The sequence below is a fragment of the Choloepus didactylus genome, chromosome X (assembly GCF_015220235.1).
Source record: "Choloepus didactylus isolate mChoDid1 chromosome X, mChoDid1.pri, whole genome shotgun sequence".
NCBI lineage: Eukaryota > Metazoa > Chordata > Mammalia > Pilosa > Megalonychidae > Choloepus > Choloepus didactylus.
Window position 1 is genome coordinate 74,147,951 of NC_051334.1, and position 18,129 is coordinate 74,166,079.

Sequence of the window (18,129 nt, forward strand, 5' to 3'; positions counted from 1 at the left end):
TCTCTGGTGTCTGGTCTCAGCCTATCTATGGTTGGAGTTTGGATCAGTAGAATGAGATTCCGATAAGGGCTGCCACTGCAGTTCTCCCTTCTCCTTCCCGGAGCTGACAGCCCCTCCTCCCACGGGACTGAGCCTGGCAGGGAGGGGCGCGGGTCCCCTGGCCGCAAAAACTTACAGATTTCGCTGATCTCAGCAGTTCCACGTTTTCATGAGTGTTGTATGAAGTATGCCCAAAGTCAGATTGCTCTGTGGTGTCCAGTCCACGTAGTTCCTGGCTTTCTACCTACTTTCCTGGAGGAGTAACTAAATCATACAGCTCACTAGTCTGCCATCTTGCCCCACCTCCCCCTCAGCTTTTGATTATCCGGGAATGTTTTCATCTCCCCCTTATTTTTACCCTCCAGGTGTTTGTGAATTTTCTAAGTCTCTGATGGTTATTGACTTCTATTTGTATTCCACTGTGGTCATAGAATGTGCTTTGAATAAATCCAATTTTTTTTTTTAATTTATTGAGACTTGTTTTATGTCCCAGGATACGGTCTATTCTGGGGAAAGATCTGTGATCACTAGAGAAGAATGTGTGTCCTGGTGATTTGGGATGTAATGTTCTATATATATCTGTTAAATTTCTCTATATCTCTCTCTCATTTGTTTCTCTGCCAGTAGGGCTCCCTTTAGTATCTGAAGTAGGGCAGGTCTTTTATTAGCAAAATCTCTCAGCATTTGTTTCTCTGTGAAAAATTTAAGCTCTCCCTCAAATTTGAAGGAGAGTTTTGCTGGATAAAGTATTCTTGGTTGGAAATTTTTCTCTCTCAGAATTTTAAATATGTCATGCCACTGCCTTCTCAGCTCCATGGTGGCCGCTGAGTAGTCACTACTTAGTCTTATGTTGTTTCCTTTGTATGTGGTGAATTGCTTTTCTCTTGCTGCTTTCAGAACTTGCTCCTTTTCTTCAGTATTTGACAGTCTGATCAGAATATGTCTTGGACTGTGTTTATTTGGATTTATTGTATTTGGCATTTGCTGGGCATTTCTCCTTTGTGTATTTATATTGTGTAGAAGGTTTGGGAAGTTTTCTCCAACAATTTCTTTGAATACTCTTTCTAGACCTTTACTCTTCTCTTCCCCTTCTGGGACACCAATGAGTCTCAAATTTGGACATTTTATTTTATCCATCGTATCCCTGAGTTCCATTTTGATTTTTTCAATTTTTTCCCCATTCTTTCTTTTGTTCTTTCATTTTCCATTCTGTGGTCCTCGAGGACGCTGAGTCATTGTTCAGCTTCCTCTAATCTTGTATTATGAGTATCCAGTGTCTTTTTAATTTGGCCAACAGTTTCTTTTATTTCCATAAGATCTTCTATTTTTTTATTTACTCTTGCAATGTCTTCTTTATGCTCTTCTAGGGTCTTCTTTATGTCCTTTATATCCTGTGCCATGCTTTTCTTCATGTCCTTTATATCCTGTGCCATGCTCTTGTTGTCTGACTTTAGTTCTTTGATTAATTGTGCCAAGTACTGTGTCTCTTCTGATCTTTTGATCTGGGTGTTTGGGTTTGGGATCTCCATATCATCTGGTTTTATCATATGCTTTAAAATTTCCTGTTGTTTTTGGCCTCTTGGCATTTGCTTTACTTGATAGGGTTCTTTCAGGGTTTATAAAATACCAATCTCTAATTTGTCAGATCTACAGCTTGGTGGTGTATACCTTCTCTAACTAACCAGCAGATGGCGCCCGTGAGTCACCTATTCCCCTCAAGTCAGTTCTCCCCAACTTTTTCTTTGTGGTGTGTGGGGGTCTTATTCTTGTGGGGTTCAGTTGGTGCACCAGGTTTGGATGTGTTGCTGGTGCTGTCCGCCCTGAATGTGGGGCGTGTGTCTGGGTGGTTAGGGAGGGAAGGCAGCTTTAATAATCAAACCTCCTAGGTGTTCCTGGAGATTTAAGACTGTTGCAAGAGTCCAAGCCTTCACCTCAGTCCTGCCACAGATTGTCTCTGCCACTGACCCACAAGTCCCTGGCACTGGCATAGCGTCCCTGGGATTTCCGAGAGGGTCTCTCTTCTCAGCCGTGCTCTTCCAGAACCCCTGCTGAGGGAAGGGTGCGCCACATCACAAGTGCACGCCGGCCCTCCAGGGAAGCCCTGGGCTGCCGGGCCATGCAGGGGCATTCCCAGCCTGCTGTAAAGATAGTTGAATGGGGCGTGTTAATTTCCCCCTCTTCGCACAGCTCCGCCTTCCCAGCTCCAGGACGATTAGCTGTGGGTGCCCTAAAGGCCACTGTCCATGGCCGATATTGTGGCATGTGCGCAGTGCTGTGGGAAACACTCCCCGTCACACTGGGGCCCTTGGCGCGGCTCTGGGCTATGGATCCGGCCCTGGGCAGGAGTGTCCCCAGCCTGCCAGGGAGATGGTTGCAAGGGGAGCGGTTTCTTTCTCCTTTTGGCTCCCCTTGGCACCCCTGGCCCTGAGACAATCAGCAGCGGGTGTGAGAAGAGCTATCCTCCATGCCAGATACGGAGGCACTGAGACAGCCTGCTCCTGCCGTGCTTCACTGCGTGGTTCTCACTGTTGTATCCACAGTTGGTCCCAGGTTTTTGTTTTTTTTTTTTTAAAAAAGAACTAGTCCCAAACGCCAACCCACGGTTTCCCCACACCACAGCATGGCCACCGGACTTTCAGCCGGCTCACTCACTTGTTTCAGAATGCAGACTTCCAGTTTCACCAAATGCACGGTCCCTGTGGGCAGCAGACCTTGTTCAGCTGGTGCATTGCTGGAACTGGTGTTCTCAGTCACTTTCTGGCTTTTATCTAGCATTTTTCATGGAGGTGTTTTTTTGCCCTGTCTTACCTAGCCGCCATCTTGGGTTCTCCCTCAACGACCTTTATTAACAGAAGTATGTCAGAATTCTAATTGTCCACCAAAAAAATCCATTTCTTCTCCCTAGGAACACAGCTAGACTGTGTATATTTCTTAGCCTTCATTCACAGTTAGAGTTTGGCCTAAGAATGAGTTCTAGCCAATGGAAAGTAGATAGAAATGATGGCTCACATTTGACCCATAAAAGCATACACTATTTTCCACACTATTTCCTATTCTGTTATGAGGATGTTGATGTCCAAGGTGAATGTGGAAGCTATATATTGAATGAAGCTGGCAGAATCAATCCCACCAAATAAACTTACATTTATCATAGTAAGCCACTGAAATTTGGGTGTTTATTACTGTAACTAACATAAGTCTAAGTAACATAACAAAAAATACAAATAAGTTAATTAAGCATCTAACTCAGACATTAAAAACAGAAAAACAAAATAAACCTAAGAAAACAGAAGGAATTCAATAAAGATAAAAGCAGAAATTAATGAATTAGAAAACATAAAACTATAGAACTAGTAAGCCCAAGTGGTATTATTTTTAGCAGAAGCAATAAAAAAGGGAGAAAGTACAAATATTAAAAGAGAAATGAGGTTAATAACCACAAAAAGGAGACTGAAAGAATCAATCCTATGAAAATAAAATTGAAAATCTGGATGAAAGGGATAATTTTCTAAGAAAATAGCTTTTACCCAACTGATTCCTAAAGAGAGAAAAGCAAAGCAAATGAATTACAATGGAAAAATTAAGAGAAAGTTTTTATAGAAGACTCCATCAGGGCTCCACTCAGATCCCATTATATCCCTTTCCCATTGGCTTTGGTTATGCTTTTGCTTTCCCAAAAGCCCTTATTTTGGACTCTTAGCACTGCCTTTGGGTACCAGAGGCACTCTGCCTGCATGTGCAGACAGCCTGAAGTACCTTGGAGTTTATTTATGTTCTCCTCAATGTGGCCCCCTTAGGCAATCACTGACTGGTACAGGAAAGTGAAAGCCCACATTCCCACCCAAGGTCGGGACAATCTATGAGGCATAATTTACACTCAGTACTACCACAACAGGATTAAACTGAAGCTACTCTTACAGAAACTCTACCTGAAACTGTATCTTTGGGTAGCTTCTTCCCCTTACCTTTTTTTTTAATTGAGATTGTTCATAAACCATAGAATTATGCAAAGCTCCAAAGTATACAATCAATTGCCCATGGTACCATCACACAGCTGTGCATCCATCACCACAATTTTTAGAACCTTTTCATTACTTCAGAAAAGAAATAAAGACAAAAAAAGGAAACTAAAATCCTCCCATATCCCTAAACACCCACCCTCCATTATTGATTCATAGTTTTGGTATAGGACATTTGTCACTGTTGATGAAACGTTAAAAAACTACTAACTGTAGTATATAGTTTGCAATAGGTATATATTTTTTCATATATGCCCCTCTATTATTAACTTCTAGTTATAGTCTCATACATTTGTTCTAGTTCATGAGAGAGATTTCTAATATTTGTACAGTTAATCACAGACATTGTCCACCACAAGATTCAGTGTTTTATACATTCCCATCTTTTAACTTCCAACTTTCCTTCTGGCAACATATGTGACTCTGAGCTTCCTGTTTCCACCACCTTCAGACACCATTCAGCACTGTTAGTTATTCTCACAACGTGCTACCATCACCTCTGTCCATTTCCAAATGTTTAAGTTCACCCTAATTGAACATTCTGCTGATAAGAAGCAACTGCTCTGTCCTAGTTTGCTAATGCTGCAGAATGCAAAACACCAGAGATGGATAGGCTTTTATAAAATGGGGGTTTATTTTGCTACACAGTTACAGTCTTAAGGCCACAAAGCTTCCAAGGTAACACACCAGCAATCGGGTACCTTCACCGGAGGACGGCCAATGGTGTCTGAAAAACCTCTGCTAGCTAGGAAGGCAGCTGGCATCTGCTCCAAAACTCCGGCCTCAAAACGGCTTTCTCCCAGGACATTCCTCTCTAGCAAGCTTGCTCCTCTTCAAAACATCACTCCCAGCTGCACTCCGTGAGTTTTCTCTCTCTGAGTCAGCTCATTTATATAGCTCCACTGATCAAGGCCCACCCCGAATGGGTGGGGCCACGCCTCCATGGGAACATCTCATCAAAATGATCATTACCCACAGCTGAGTGGGGCACATTCCAAGCAAATCTAACCAGCACCAAAAACGTCTGCCCCACACAAGACCACAAAGATTATGGCATTTGGGGGACACAATACATTCAAACCAGCACATGCTCCCATTCTTTAGCCTCATTCTATATCCTGGTAACTTGTATTTCATGTCTATGAGTTTACATATTATAATTAGTTCATATCAGTGAGACCCTGCAATATTTGTCCTTATGTGTCTGTCTTATTTCACTCAATATAGTGCCTTCAAGGTTTCTTCATCAACCCATTTTTTAAGACGGTTTTGTTTACACATCATACTTTCCATCCTAAGTAAACAATCATTGGTTCCCTGTATAGTCACGTATTTATATTTTCAGCACCATCGCCACCATCTGTATAAGGACATCTCCATTTCTTCCACAAACAAGGAGGAAGAGTCAAAGAAGGTAGAGGGACAAAAAAAAAAAAGAGAGCGAGAAAAAAAACATGACAGCTAGAAAGCAACAAAAGAAAAGATAGCATTAAACTCAAGTAGAATAAGAGTCAGACAACATCACCAATGCCAGGAGTCCCATACCCTTCCCCTATGTCCCCCTACCCCACCATATGCATTTAGTTTTGGTATATTGCCTTTGTTATATTAAAGGAAGCATAATACAATGTTTCTGTTAATTACAGTTTCTAGTTTACATTGATTGTATTTGCCCCCCAAGCCCACCTTTTTTCAACACCTTGCAATGTTGACATTCATTTGTTCTACCTCATGTAAAAACATATTTGTACCTTTTATTACAATCGTTGAGCACCCTAGGTTTCGCTGAGTTATACAGTCCCAGTGTTTATCTTTCCTCTTTCCTTCTGGTGTCCCACATGCTCCTAACCTTCTTCTTTCAACCATGCTCACAGTCATCTTTGTTCAGTATACTTACGTTGCTGTGCTACTATCTCCCAAAACTGTTTTCCAAACTCTCACTCCCATCTTTTCCTTTCTGTCTGCAGTGCTTCCTTTAGTGTTTCCTGTAGAGCAGGAATCTTTCTCACAAACTCTGTCATTGTCTGTTTGTTAGAGAATATTTTAAGCTCTCCCTCATATTTGAAGGACAATTTTGCTGGATACAGGATTCTTGGTTGGTGCTTTTTCTCTTTCAGTATCTTAAATATATCACCCCACTTCCTTCTTGCCTCCATGGTTTCTCTTGAGAAATCCACACATAGTCTTATCGAGCTTCCTTTGTATGTTATGGATTGCTTTTCTCTTGCTGTTTTCAGGATTCTGTCTTTATCTTTGATATTTGATAATCTGATTATTAAGTGTCTTAGTGTAGGCCTATTCAGATCTATTCTGTTTGGGGTATGCTGTGTTTCTTGGGTCCGTAATTTTATGTCTTTCATAAGAGGTGGGAAATTTTCATTGATCATTTTCTCTATTATTGCTTCTGCCCCCTTTCCCTTCTCTTCTCCTTCTGGGACACCCATGATATGTACATTCACGCGATTCATGTTGTCATTCAATTTCCTGAGACGTTGCTCATATTTTTCCATTCTTTTCTCTACCTGTTCTTTTGTGTGTAGGGTTTCATGTACCTTGTTCTCCAGTTCCTGAGTGTTTTCTTCTGCCTCTTGAGATCTGCTGTTGTAGGTTTCCATTGTTTCTTTCATCTCTTGTGTTGAGCCTTTCATTTCCAAAGGTTCTGCCAGTTGTTTTTTTGAACTTTCTATTCTACCTTATATGCGCCCAGTGTTTTCATTATATGCTTCATTTCTTTTGCCATATCTTCCCTAAACTTTTTAAATTGATTTAGTATTAGTTATTTAAATTACTGTATTTCAGCTGAAGTGTAAGTTTGTTCCTTTGACTGGGCCATAACTTTGTTTTTCTTAGTGTAGGTTGTAATTTTCTGTTGTCTAGGCATATGGATTCCTTGGTTACCCCAATCAGGTTTTCCCAGACCTGAATGGGCTCAAGTCTTGGAAGGAGAGAGAGGATGTCTTAGAAGATTGGTACACCCTGTGAGGCCTCAAGTCACTATGCTTTTCTGCCCAGCAGGTGGCACCTGTCAGCCTGTAGCTCCAGACTGGTGTAAGGAAGGAGGTGTGGCCCGTGGCTGTTTTCCCCCAGGCTCTGGGTCCGGTTCTGAATGGAAGGTGGGTAGTAGAGCTGGGCCCCACCTCTTTCCTCTTAGGGAAGGTAACCCCCCTAGGGAGAGGTCATTAGCGTTTGAATAGTATCTCTGTGCTATCTCCACCCTTGTATGGGTCAGAGCACTGCGAACTGAAAATGGCTGAGGCTTTCTCCACTGAGCCAAAAAAAGGGACAGAAAGCCCCCTTTAGGCCCAGTCTGCGGACACCCTCCAGCTCTCCAAGGTCAGTCATCAACAAAAGCCTCTGTCTGCTTGTTGAGGATTCATAGCTTGTATTGAGCAGTCCATGCTTGTTAATTAAAACCCCAGCTGGAGCTCAGCTGAGCTATATTTGCTTGCTGGGAGAGTGCTGCTCTCTAGTACTGTGAGGCTTTGCAATTCAGGCCATGGGGGGAGGGGGCTCCCGGCTTGTATCTGGAGTTTTTAATTACAGATTTTATGCCGCGAATTCAGGCATTCCTCCCAATTCAGGTTGGTGTATGATGAGTGGACAGTCACATTTGTCCCCCCGCAGTTATTCCAGATTATTTGCTAGTTTTTCCTGGTTGTTTATTAGTTGTTCTAGCAGGACAAACTAGCTTCAACTCCTCTCCATGTGGCCATCTTCTTCTGTCTCCCCTTCCCCTTACCTGTTTTGCTGCCTGCCACCTCTTACTGCTTTTTCCTGGGTGCACTTCTTTCATAAATCAGTTGCACATAAATTTTCCTCTCGGTGTGTGCTTTTGTGAAATCTAACCTAGACAGCTCTCAAAGAGCTACATATGCCCTACCTGCAGCTCCTGTCCTCCCCACCCCTCCAAAAAAGAGCAGCAGGCTAGTCAGTTTCACAGAAGAATTCTACGGAACATTTAAGGAATAAAAGTTTTCCAGAAAATAGAAAAAAAGAAAAGCTTCCACACTATTTTTCTGAAGTTGATACTAAATTCCATGAAAGATATCACACATACATACAAAAGAAAATGGAAGGCCAGTAATTTCTAAAAATTAGGAAACAGAATTCATCATCATATTAAAATAGTAACACAGCATGATCAAATAGGGTTTATTCCAGTAATGCAATGTTGACTTAATTTTAGGAAATGTATTATTACAATTCAATAGGTTAATAGATCAAATGAGAAAAATTATATGATTATTTGCATAGAGGCTGAAAAGGCATGTAATTCAATTCAATATCCATTGAAAATAATTAAAATATCCATTAAAAATAATTCTTACCAACATAGCAAGAGGTGAACATTTAATATAAAAGAAAACTCCCTAACATAAAGGCCAATATTCATCACATGGAAAAAGCAGATATAAGACTGGAACAAAACAAGAATATATACTGTAATCATTATTATTTAACATTATCCAGAAAAAAACTAGACAACACAATTAAAGAAAGAAACTGCTGCATTTCTATTACCTAGCACAGCAAATGGCAGAAAGTAAGCACCAAATAAATACTTTCTGGCTAATATAATAACCAATCAACAAAATTTGTAGCAAAAAGCTGGGCACTATAAAAGTATAAAAGAATTACACTTCCCTTGAAGCAATGTGAGGGTGGGATTTTTCTTGTAAAGTGTTTTATTATTGTAAATAGTACAGAATTGCATGAAGTGAAAAAAAAAAAAAAAAACAGTCTGCTTCCAGCATATTCCCTGGAGGCAGTCACTATTCATAGTTTTGTCTGTGCCCTTCCTTCCCAAATGTTATCTATGCAATATAAACATAGAGGGTAAATACAGATTGCTTAAATATATATATGTTACCTAAAAGTAAAGAGCATCCTTAATGAGGAAACAGTAGCAAGCTACCATATAAATTCAAAAGGTTTACTACTATTTTGATTACTTCATAACAAAATGTTAGCAGTATTTGATATCTCCGTTGTGGTTCAGAAGCCTACATCTATTCAGAGGTAAAGTTTGATTAAATTAGACATTAAATCTAGTGACCCAAGAGCAATAATGTTATAGTGAACAATAACGATCTTATTTTTATATTCAATGATATCCTTTCATAAAAAGCAAGATAAAAACATATTCTTAATTCAAGCGGTGTGTCATGGAGTCAAGCATACATATACAGTAGGCAAAAAATATTGATGGTAAAGGACTTAGATTATTCAGATTCTAAACACCCTTCATAACTGCATTACCGAACTCCCAGTTCCCAATGTACCTGTTTCTTTCAAGAGAGTCCAGATCTCCTTGCATTTATGGATCTGCTCAAGAGCACGATTCAGCAACTTAGTCTATTTGGCAAAAATGCAATGATAGAATTAGTTTCAATGAAAAAGAACTTCAAGCAATTTAAAACAATCTATCATTTTCATTAAAAACAGTTAAAAATAAAATGATAGTTTGAAAATTTTAACATTCATATAGAAATATTAGCCTCTATTTTCCCTTTTCCTTAATGCTCCTGGAAAATGAGAATTAAATGGAAACCTTGAGCATTATCAATCTCTTTAACAATCTAGGACTTAAGAGAAGCCCTTCCAGAATGGTGGTATGAGGAGCTGTGTGAACACTCTCCATAGCAAAACTGGTAAAAATTATATCATACAATTACATAGTTTATGTAAAGTCTCTGGAAATTGTCCTTAGGGCATATAGCAAGTAAAGAAATATTTGTTCCAGGTAATCTACTCAATCTCAGTAAACATTTGAGCCATGACCTGCTCCCCCTGCAGCTTGGTATAATGGAAGCTTTACTTCCAGGCTAGGGCTTCCCAGGAAGGGCAGGCTGCCAACACTTACCGTCACCCCCAGGTCTGTATTGCAGAAGCTCTACTACAGGCAAGTGAGGCCAAGAGGTATGGAAGTCTCTTCCTCTACCCAGTCCCCATTCATAGGGCAGAAATTCTACCCCAGGTACAGCAGGCTAAGAATACTGGGCCTTGATCACCCTTGCCCCAATTTGCTTATAAGACAGAGTTTCCATGCTGTGAGAGGCAAGCCAGGAATACCAGGGACTATCACTTCCACCCAGCACTCCACTTGGAGAGCTGGGTTGTCACCCTGAGACGAGTAGGCCACTGCCCCAACCCCAGCTCCAAAACAGTGGTGCAGAGTTTCTACTGAGGAGGAGGGGCAGGACATTAGAACAGTGACCCCTATAGCTTTCCCTAAGGAGGCTGACATTATTTGGAACAGAACTTAGGGAAGTTAAAGCCTAAGGGCACTGTCAAAAATAATGGAGATTTTGGTAGTAAGCAATTAAGAGGAGGCCGGTAGCTCCACAATATCAGCAAGCAAAAAGGTAGAACAGCTAGAAGTTTACAGAGATAATCAGGGAAAGAGACAGCTAAGAGAAAAGCTATACCCCTTCAAAGCGGGCTGAATTCAATTGGATCAGACTGTGAAGCATAGTTCAAAAAACCAAAAAATATAGAAACAAAACAAAAATTCCCCAGAGCAATCACCTAGCAATTAGTCAAGACTGATACCTTGGTGTGACACAAAGAGAAGACCAATCAGTCAGAAACCTAACAGAAAGATCCAGAAAAAGTCCAGAGGACTGCTGTACACTTTGGGGGAAGTAGAATTTACTTAACTAGCACAGCCAAGTCACTAAACAATAAAAAAGGAAACAATAACAACTAGCCTTAGAGGGGGAGATCAGTATCCAAAGATGCTAAAATATCTTATCTCTAAAATTTCCAGTTTTCAAAAAATTTTATGAAATATGAAAAGAAACAGGAAAGTGTGACTCATACACAGAGAAACAAATAGGCAACAGAAACTGACTTTGCTTGGGCAAACAGTCTGGCACTTCTAAAAGTTAAATCTAGACTTACCATATGACCCAGCAATTCGTCTTCAAGGCATATACCCAAGAGAAATGAAAATATATGTCCACACAAAAACTTGTACATGAATGTTCATTGCAGTATTATACATAATAATCAAAAGTGGAAACAACACAAATGTCCATCAACTGATGAACGGATAAATAAATGTCATCTATCCATATAATGGAATAGTATTTGGCAATGAAAATAACGAAGTTCTGATAACTGCTACAACATGGATGAACCTTGAAAAAATTATAAAAAATTATACAAGGAACCAGTCACATAAGACTACATTTATCTGAAATGTTCAGAATAGGTAATTCATAAGGACAGAAAGTAGATTAGTAGTTGCCTAAGGCTGATGGCGGGATAAGGAATGACTGCTAATGGGTAACGGGGTTCTTTTTTAAGGTGATGACAATGTTCTAAAATTAGATTGTGTTGATAGTTTCACAACTCTGTGAATTGAACACTTTAAATTGGTGAATTGTATGGCATGTGAGTTATAACTCAATAAAGCTGTTAAAAAGTAATCTAGTACAGGGATTGGGATACTTTTTCTGTAAAAGGCCAGAGAGTAAATAAGTATTTTAGGCTTTGTCAGCCATGTACGTGCTCTATCAAATATTGTTTTCACTTGCAACCCTTTACAAATGTAAAAATCATTCTTAGCTCTCACGCTGTATACAAACAGCATACGGGCCAGATTTGACTAGTGAGTAGTAGTTTACCCACCCCTGTCCTAAGAAAACATGTGGGTTCTTGCTAAATTACAATTACTATACATATATTTTTTTAGGTCAGAATTTTTGGTTCACTTTTTTATTAATTCATTTTTATTGAGATATATTCACATACCATGCAGTCATACAAAACAAAGTGTACACTCAATTGTTTACAGTATCATTATATAGTTGTGCATTCATCACCAAAATTAATTTTTGACATTTTCATTACCACACACACAAAAATAATAAGAATAAAAATTAAACTGAAAAAGAACAACTAAAATAAAAAAGAACACTGGGTGCCTTTTTTTTTTTTCCCCATTTTTCTACTCATCCATCCATACACTGCACAAAGTGGAGTATGGTCCATATGGCTTTCCCAATCACATTGTCACACCTCATAAGCTACATTTTTATACAATCGTCTACAAGATTCATGGGTTCTGGGTTGTAGTTTGATAGTTTCAGGCATTTACTGCTAGCTAGTCCAATTCATTAGAACCTAAAAAGGGTTGTCTATATTGTGCGTAAGAGTGCCCACCAGAGTGACCTCTCGGCTCCTTTTGGAATCTCTCTGCCACTGAAGCTTATTTCATTTCCTTTCACATCCCCCTTTTGGTCAAGAGGATGTTCTCTATCCCACGATGCTGGGTCTAGACTTCTCCTAGGGAGTCATATTCCACGTTACCAGGGAGATTCACCCCCCTGGGTGTCAGATCCCACGTAGTGGGGAGGGCAGTGATTTCACCTGCCAAGTTGGCTTAGCTAGAGAGAGAGGGCCACATCTGAGCAACAAAAAAGCACTCGGGAGGAGGCTCTTAGGCACAATTATAGGCAGGCCTACCCTCTCCTTTGCAGCAACTGTCTTGCCAAGGGCAAGTCCTGTGGTAGAGGACTCAGCCTATCAAACTACCAGTCCCCTATGTCTGTGAGCATATCAGCAACCATCGAGGAAGGGAAGCCCAACACCCCTGCATTCTCCCACAGCAACTCAGGCAGGCTCTGCATATTTTTTTCATTGTTTCTTTTTTAATTAACTCTTTTTTTTTAAATCAACTATATAAAAAAAAAATTAAAAAAAATATACAATAAAAAAAAAACGCTTCAAACAAACCATAACAAGGGAGTAAGAAAAAGACAACTGACCTAAGGTAACTACTTTACTTCCAACATGTTCCTACTCTACCCCAAGAAAATAACCTAATATAGCAGCATTTCTGTGAACTTGTTCCTACCATAACCATCAGAAATTAACAGACCATAGTCATTCCTGGGCATTCCCAGAACGTTAAATTTGTGCACAATAGCTTACCTGATCTTTCTGGGTTATCATTCCCCCATCCTTAATTGCTCTCTATTACTAGTTCCCCTACATTTTACATTATAAACCATTTGTTTTACATTTCTCAATGTTCACATTAGTGGTAGCATATAATATTTCTCTTTTTGTGCCTGGTTTATTTCGCTCAGTATTATGTCTTCAAGGTTAATCCATGTTGTCATATGTTTCACGACATCATTCCTTCTTACTGCCATGTAGTATTCCATCGTGTGTATATACCACATTTTATTTATCCACTCATCTGTTGAAGGACATTTGGGTTGTTTCCATCTCTTGGCAATTGTGAATAATGCTGCTATGAACATTGGCATGCAGATATCTGTTTGTGTCACTGCTTCCAGATCTTCCGGGTATATACCGAGAAGTGCAATTGCTGTATCGAAGGGTAACTCTATATCTAGTTTTCTAGGGAACTGCCAGACTGACTTCCAGAGTGGCTGAACCATTATATGGTCCCACCAACAATGAATACGAGTTCCATTTTCTCCACATCCCCTCCAGCATTTGTAGTTTCCTGTTTGTTTAATGGCAGCCAATCTAATTGATGTGAGATGATATCTCACTGTGGTCTTAATTTGCATCTCCCTAATAGCTAGTGAAGCTGAACATTTTTTCATGTGTTTCTTGGCCATTTGTATTTCCTCTTCAGAAAACTGTCTCTTCATATCTTTTGCCCATTTTATAATTGGGCTGTCTGTAGTACTGTCATTGAGTTGTAGGATTTCTTTATATATGCAAGATATCACTCTTTTGTCAGGTACATGGTTTCCAAAATTTTTTCCCATTGAGTTCGCTGCCTCTTCACCTTTTTGACAAATTCCTTTGAGTTACAGAAACTTCTAAGCTTGAGGAGTTCCAATTTATCTATTTTTTCTTTTGCTGCTTGTGCTTTGGGTGTAAACTCTAGGAAGTGGCCGCCTAATACAAGGTCTTGAAGATGTTTCCCTACATTATCTTCTAGGAGTTTTATGGTACTGTCTTTTATATTGAGATCTTTGATTCACCTTTAGTTAATTTTTGTGTAGGGTGTGAGGTAGGGGTCCTCTTTCATTCTTTTGGATATGGATATCCAACTCTCCCAGCCCCATTTGTTGAAAAGACTGTTATGTCCCAGTTCACTGGCTTTGGGGGCCTTATCAAAGATCATTCAGCCATAGATCTGGGGGTCTACCTCTGAATTCTCAATTCGATTCCATTGATCAATATGTCTATCTTTGTGCCACTACCATGCTTTTTTGACAACTGTGGCTTTATAAGAAGTTTCAAAGTCAGGGAGTGTAAGTCCTCCCACTTCGATTTTCTTTTTTTTTTTTTTTTTTTTTTTTAATTCAGTTTTATTGAAATATATTCACAAACCATACAGTCATCCATGGTATACAATCAACTGTTCACAGTATGATCATATAGTTATGCGTTCATCACCACAATCTATTTCTGAACATTTTCCTTACATCAGAAAGAATCAGAATAAGAATAAAAAATAAAAGTGAAAAGAGAATACCCAAACCATCCCCCCATCCCACCCTATTTGTCATTTAGTTTTTACTCCCATTTTTCTACTGATTTTTTTTCAATTTTTTAACTTTGTTTATCAAAAAATTAAAAACAAACAGGCAAACAACAACCAAAAAAACCCCACAACATTTCAAACAAAGCAATGGATTAAGGAAAACAAATAACCTAAAATAACTACTTTGCTTCCAATATGTTCCTACCATACCCCAAGAAAATTAATAAACCATGTCCAAACAGAGGAGTAAGAAAAACAAATAATCTAAAATAACTACATTGCTTCCAACATGTTCCTACCATACCCTAAGAAAATTAACAACCCCTAAGAAAACAAAGGAATAAGAGAAAAAAAAAAAACCTAAAATAACTCTATTGCTTCCAACATGACCTTACTATATCCAAGAAAGTTTACAAACCATAATCATTCCTGAGCATTCCCATAACATTGAGATTACCTGTGAACAATCGAAAGTACGATTTGTTTTGTATGACTGCGTGGTATATGAATATGAATATATCTTGATTTTCTTTTTTAGAGTGTTTTTAGCAATTCGAGGCATCTTCCCTTTCCAAATAAATTTGATAACTGGCTTTTCCAAGTCTGCAAAGTAGGTTGTTGCAATTTTGATAGGGATTGCATTGTATATGTAGATGAGTTTGGGTAGAATTGACATCTTAATGACATTTAGCCTTCCTATTCATGAGCATGTAATATCGTTCCATCTTTTAAGGTCCCCTTCTATTTCTTTTAGTAGAGTTATGTAGTTTTCTTTGTATAGGTCTTTTACATCTTTGGGTAAGCTTATTCCTAGGTACTTGATTTTTTTAGTTGCTATTGAAAATGGTATCTTTTTCTTGAGTGTCTCTTCAGTTTGTTCATTTCTAGCATATAGAAACATTACTGACTTATGTGCATTAATCTTGTATCCCGCTACTTTGCTAAAATTGTTTATTAGCTCTAGTAGCTGTATCGTCGATTTCTCAGGGTTTTCCAGATATAAGATCATATCATTTGCAAACAATGACAGTTTTACTTCTTCTTTTCCAATTTGGATGCCTTTTGTTTCTTTGTCTTGCCGGATTGCCCTAGCTATCACTTCCAGCGCAATGTTGAATAACAGTGGTGACAGCGGGCATCCTTGTCTTGTTCCTGATCTTAGAGGGAAGGCTTTCAGTCTCTCACCATTGAGTACTATGCTGGCTGTGGGTTTTTCCCACATGCTCTTCATCATATTGAGGAAGTTTCCTTCAATTCCTACCTTTTGAAGTGTTTTTATCAAAAAGGGATGTCGTATTTTGTTGAATGCTTTTTAAGCATCTATTGAAATGATCATTTGATTTTTCTCTTTTGATTTGTTAATGTGTTGTAATACATTGATTTTCTTATGTTGAACCATCCTTGCATGCCTGGAATGAACCCCACCTGATCATGGTGTATGATTTTTTTAATGTGTCTTTGGATTCGCTTTGCAAGTATTTTGTTGAGGATTTTTGCATCTATATTCATTAGGGAGATAGGCCTGTAGTTTTCCTTTTTTGTAACATCTTTGCCTGGCTTTGGTATTAGATTGATGTTAGCTTCATAAAATGAGTTAGGTAGTGTTCCATTTTCCTCAATGCTTTGAAAGAGTTTAAGTAAGATTGGTGTCAGTTGTTTTTGGAAAGTTTGGTAGAATTCCCCTGTGAAGCCATCTGGCCCTGGGCATTTATTTGTGGGAAGCTTTCTGATGACTGATTGGATCTCTTTGATTGTGATTGGTTGGTTGAGGTCTTCTATTTGTTCTCTGGTCAATCTAGGTTGTTCATATGTTTCCAGGAAATTGTCCATTTCCTCTACATTATCCACTTTGTTGGCATATAGTTGTTCATGGTATCCTCTTACAATTTTTTTTAATTTCTTCAGGATCCGCAATGTCACCTTTCTCATTCATTATTTTGTTTATATGGGTCTTCTCTCTTTTTGATATTGTCATTCTAGCTAGGGGATTGTCAATCTTGTAGATCTTCTCAAAGAACCAACTTTTGTTGTTATTTATTCTCCCTATTGTTTTTTTGTTCTCTATGTCATTTATTTCTGTTTTAATCTTTGTTATTTCTTTTCTTCTACTTGGTTTAGAATTGGTTTGTTGTTCATTTTCTAGCTTCTTCAGTTGATCCATTAGTTCTTTGATTTTAGCTCTTTCTTCCTTTTTAATGTATGTGTTTAGTGCTATAAATTTCCCCCTCAGTACCGCTTTTGCTGCATCCCATAGGTTTGGTACGTTGTGTTCTCATTTTCATTCGTCTCTATATATTTAGCAATTTCTCTTGCTATTTCTTCTTTAACCCACTGATTGTTTAGGAGTGTGTTGTTTAACCTCCAGGTATTTGTGAATTTTCTAAGTCTCTGATGATATTGATTTCTAATTGTATTCCATTGTGGTCAGAGAATGTGCTTTGAAGAATTTCAATTTTTTTAAATTTATTGAGGCTTGTTTTATGTCCCACCATATGATCTATTCTGGAGAAAGTTCCATGAGCACTAGAGAAGAATGTGTATCCTGGTGATTTGGAATGTAATGTTCTATATATGTCTGTTAAATCCAATTCATTTATCAGATTGTTTAGGTTTTCAATTTCCTTATTGGTCTTCTGTCTCGTTAATCTATCTATAGGACAGAGTGATGTGTTGAAGTCTCCCATAATTACTGTGGAGACATCCATTGCTTCCTTTAGTTTTGCCAGTGTTTGTCTCATGTATTTTGTGGCACCTTGATTGGGTGCATAAGCATTTATGATTGTTATTTCTTCTTGTTGAATTTCCCCTTTTATTAGTATGTAGTAGCCTTCTTTGTCTCTCATAACATCCTTACATTAAAGTCTATTTTATCTGAGATTAATATTGCTACTCCTGCTTTCTTTTGGCTGTAGCTTGCATGAAATTCTTTTTTCCATCCTTTCACTTTCAATTTCTTTGTGTCCCTGTGGGTAAGATGAGTCTCTTGTATGTAACATATTGATGGTTCATTTTTTTGGATCCATTCTGCCAATATATATCTTTTGACTGGGGAGTTTAATCCATTTACATTCAACGTTATTATTGTGAAGGCATTTCTTGAATCAGCCATCTTATCCTTTGGCTTATGTTTGTCAGATATATTTTTTCCCTCTTTCTCTTAATGTCCTTTAATGTACTCATACTGAATCTCTTTAGTCCTGACCCCTTCTCCATATCTCTCTCTCCTTTCTTTGTTTCTCTGTTAGTAGGACTCCCTTTAGTATCTCAAGTAGGGCAGGTCTCTTGTTAGCAAATTCTTTCAGCATTTGTTTGTGAGAAATTTAAGCTCTCCCTCAAATTTGAAGGAGAGCTTTGCTGGATAAAGAATTCTTGGTTGGAAATTTTTCTCACTCAGAATTTTAAATATATCGTGCCACTGCCTTCTCGCCTCCATGGTGGCTGCTGAGTAGTCACTACTTAGTGTTATGCTGTTTCCTTTGTATGTGGTGAATTGCTTTTCTCTTGCTGCTTTCAGAACTTGCTCCTTCTCTTCAGTATTTGGAAGTCTGATCAGAATATGTTTTGGAATGGGTTTATTTGGATTTATTCTAT

The 18,129-nt window shown here is 38.6% G+C and overlaps 1 protein-coding gene across 1 annotated transcript in view; it reads right to left on the reverse strand.

Annotated features, from left to right (window-relative positions):
* The window catches only part of TEX11 (testis expressed 11), a 508,239-nt gene that overhangs the window by 94,894 nt on the left and 395,216 nt on the right, over positions 1 to 18,129 (reverse strand). Inside the window, exon 24 of the mRNA XM_037820830.1 lies at positions 9,341 to 9,413. Within this exon, the coding sequence (XP_037676758.1) occupies positions 9,341 to 9,413 (73 nt within the window). The remainder of the gene's footprint in view (positions 1 to 9,340; positions 9,414 to 18,129) is intronic.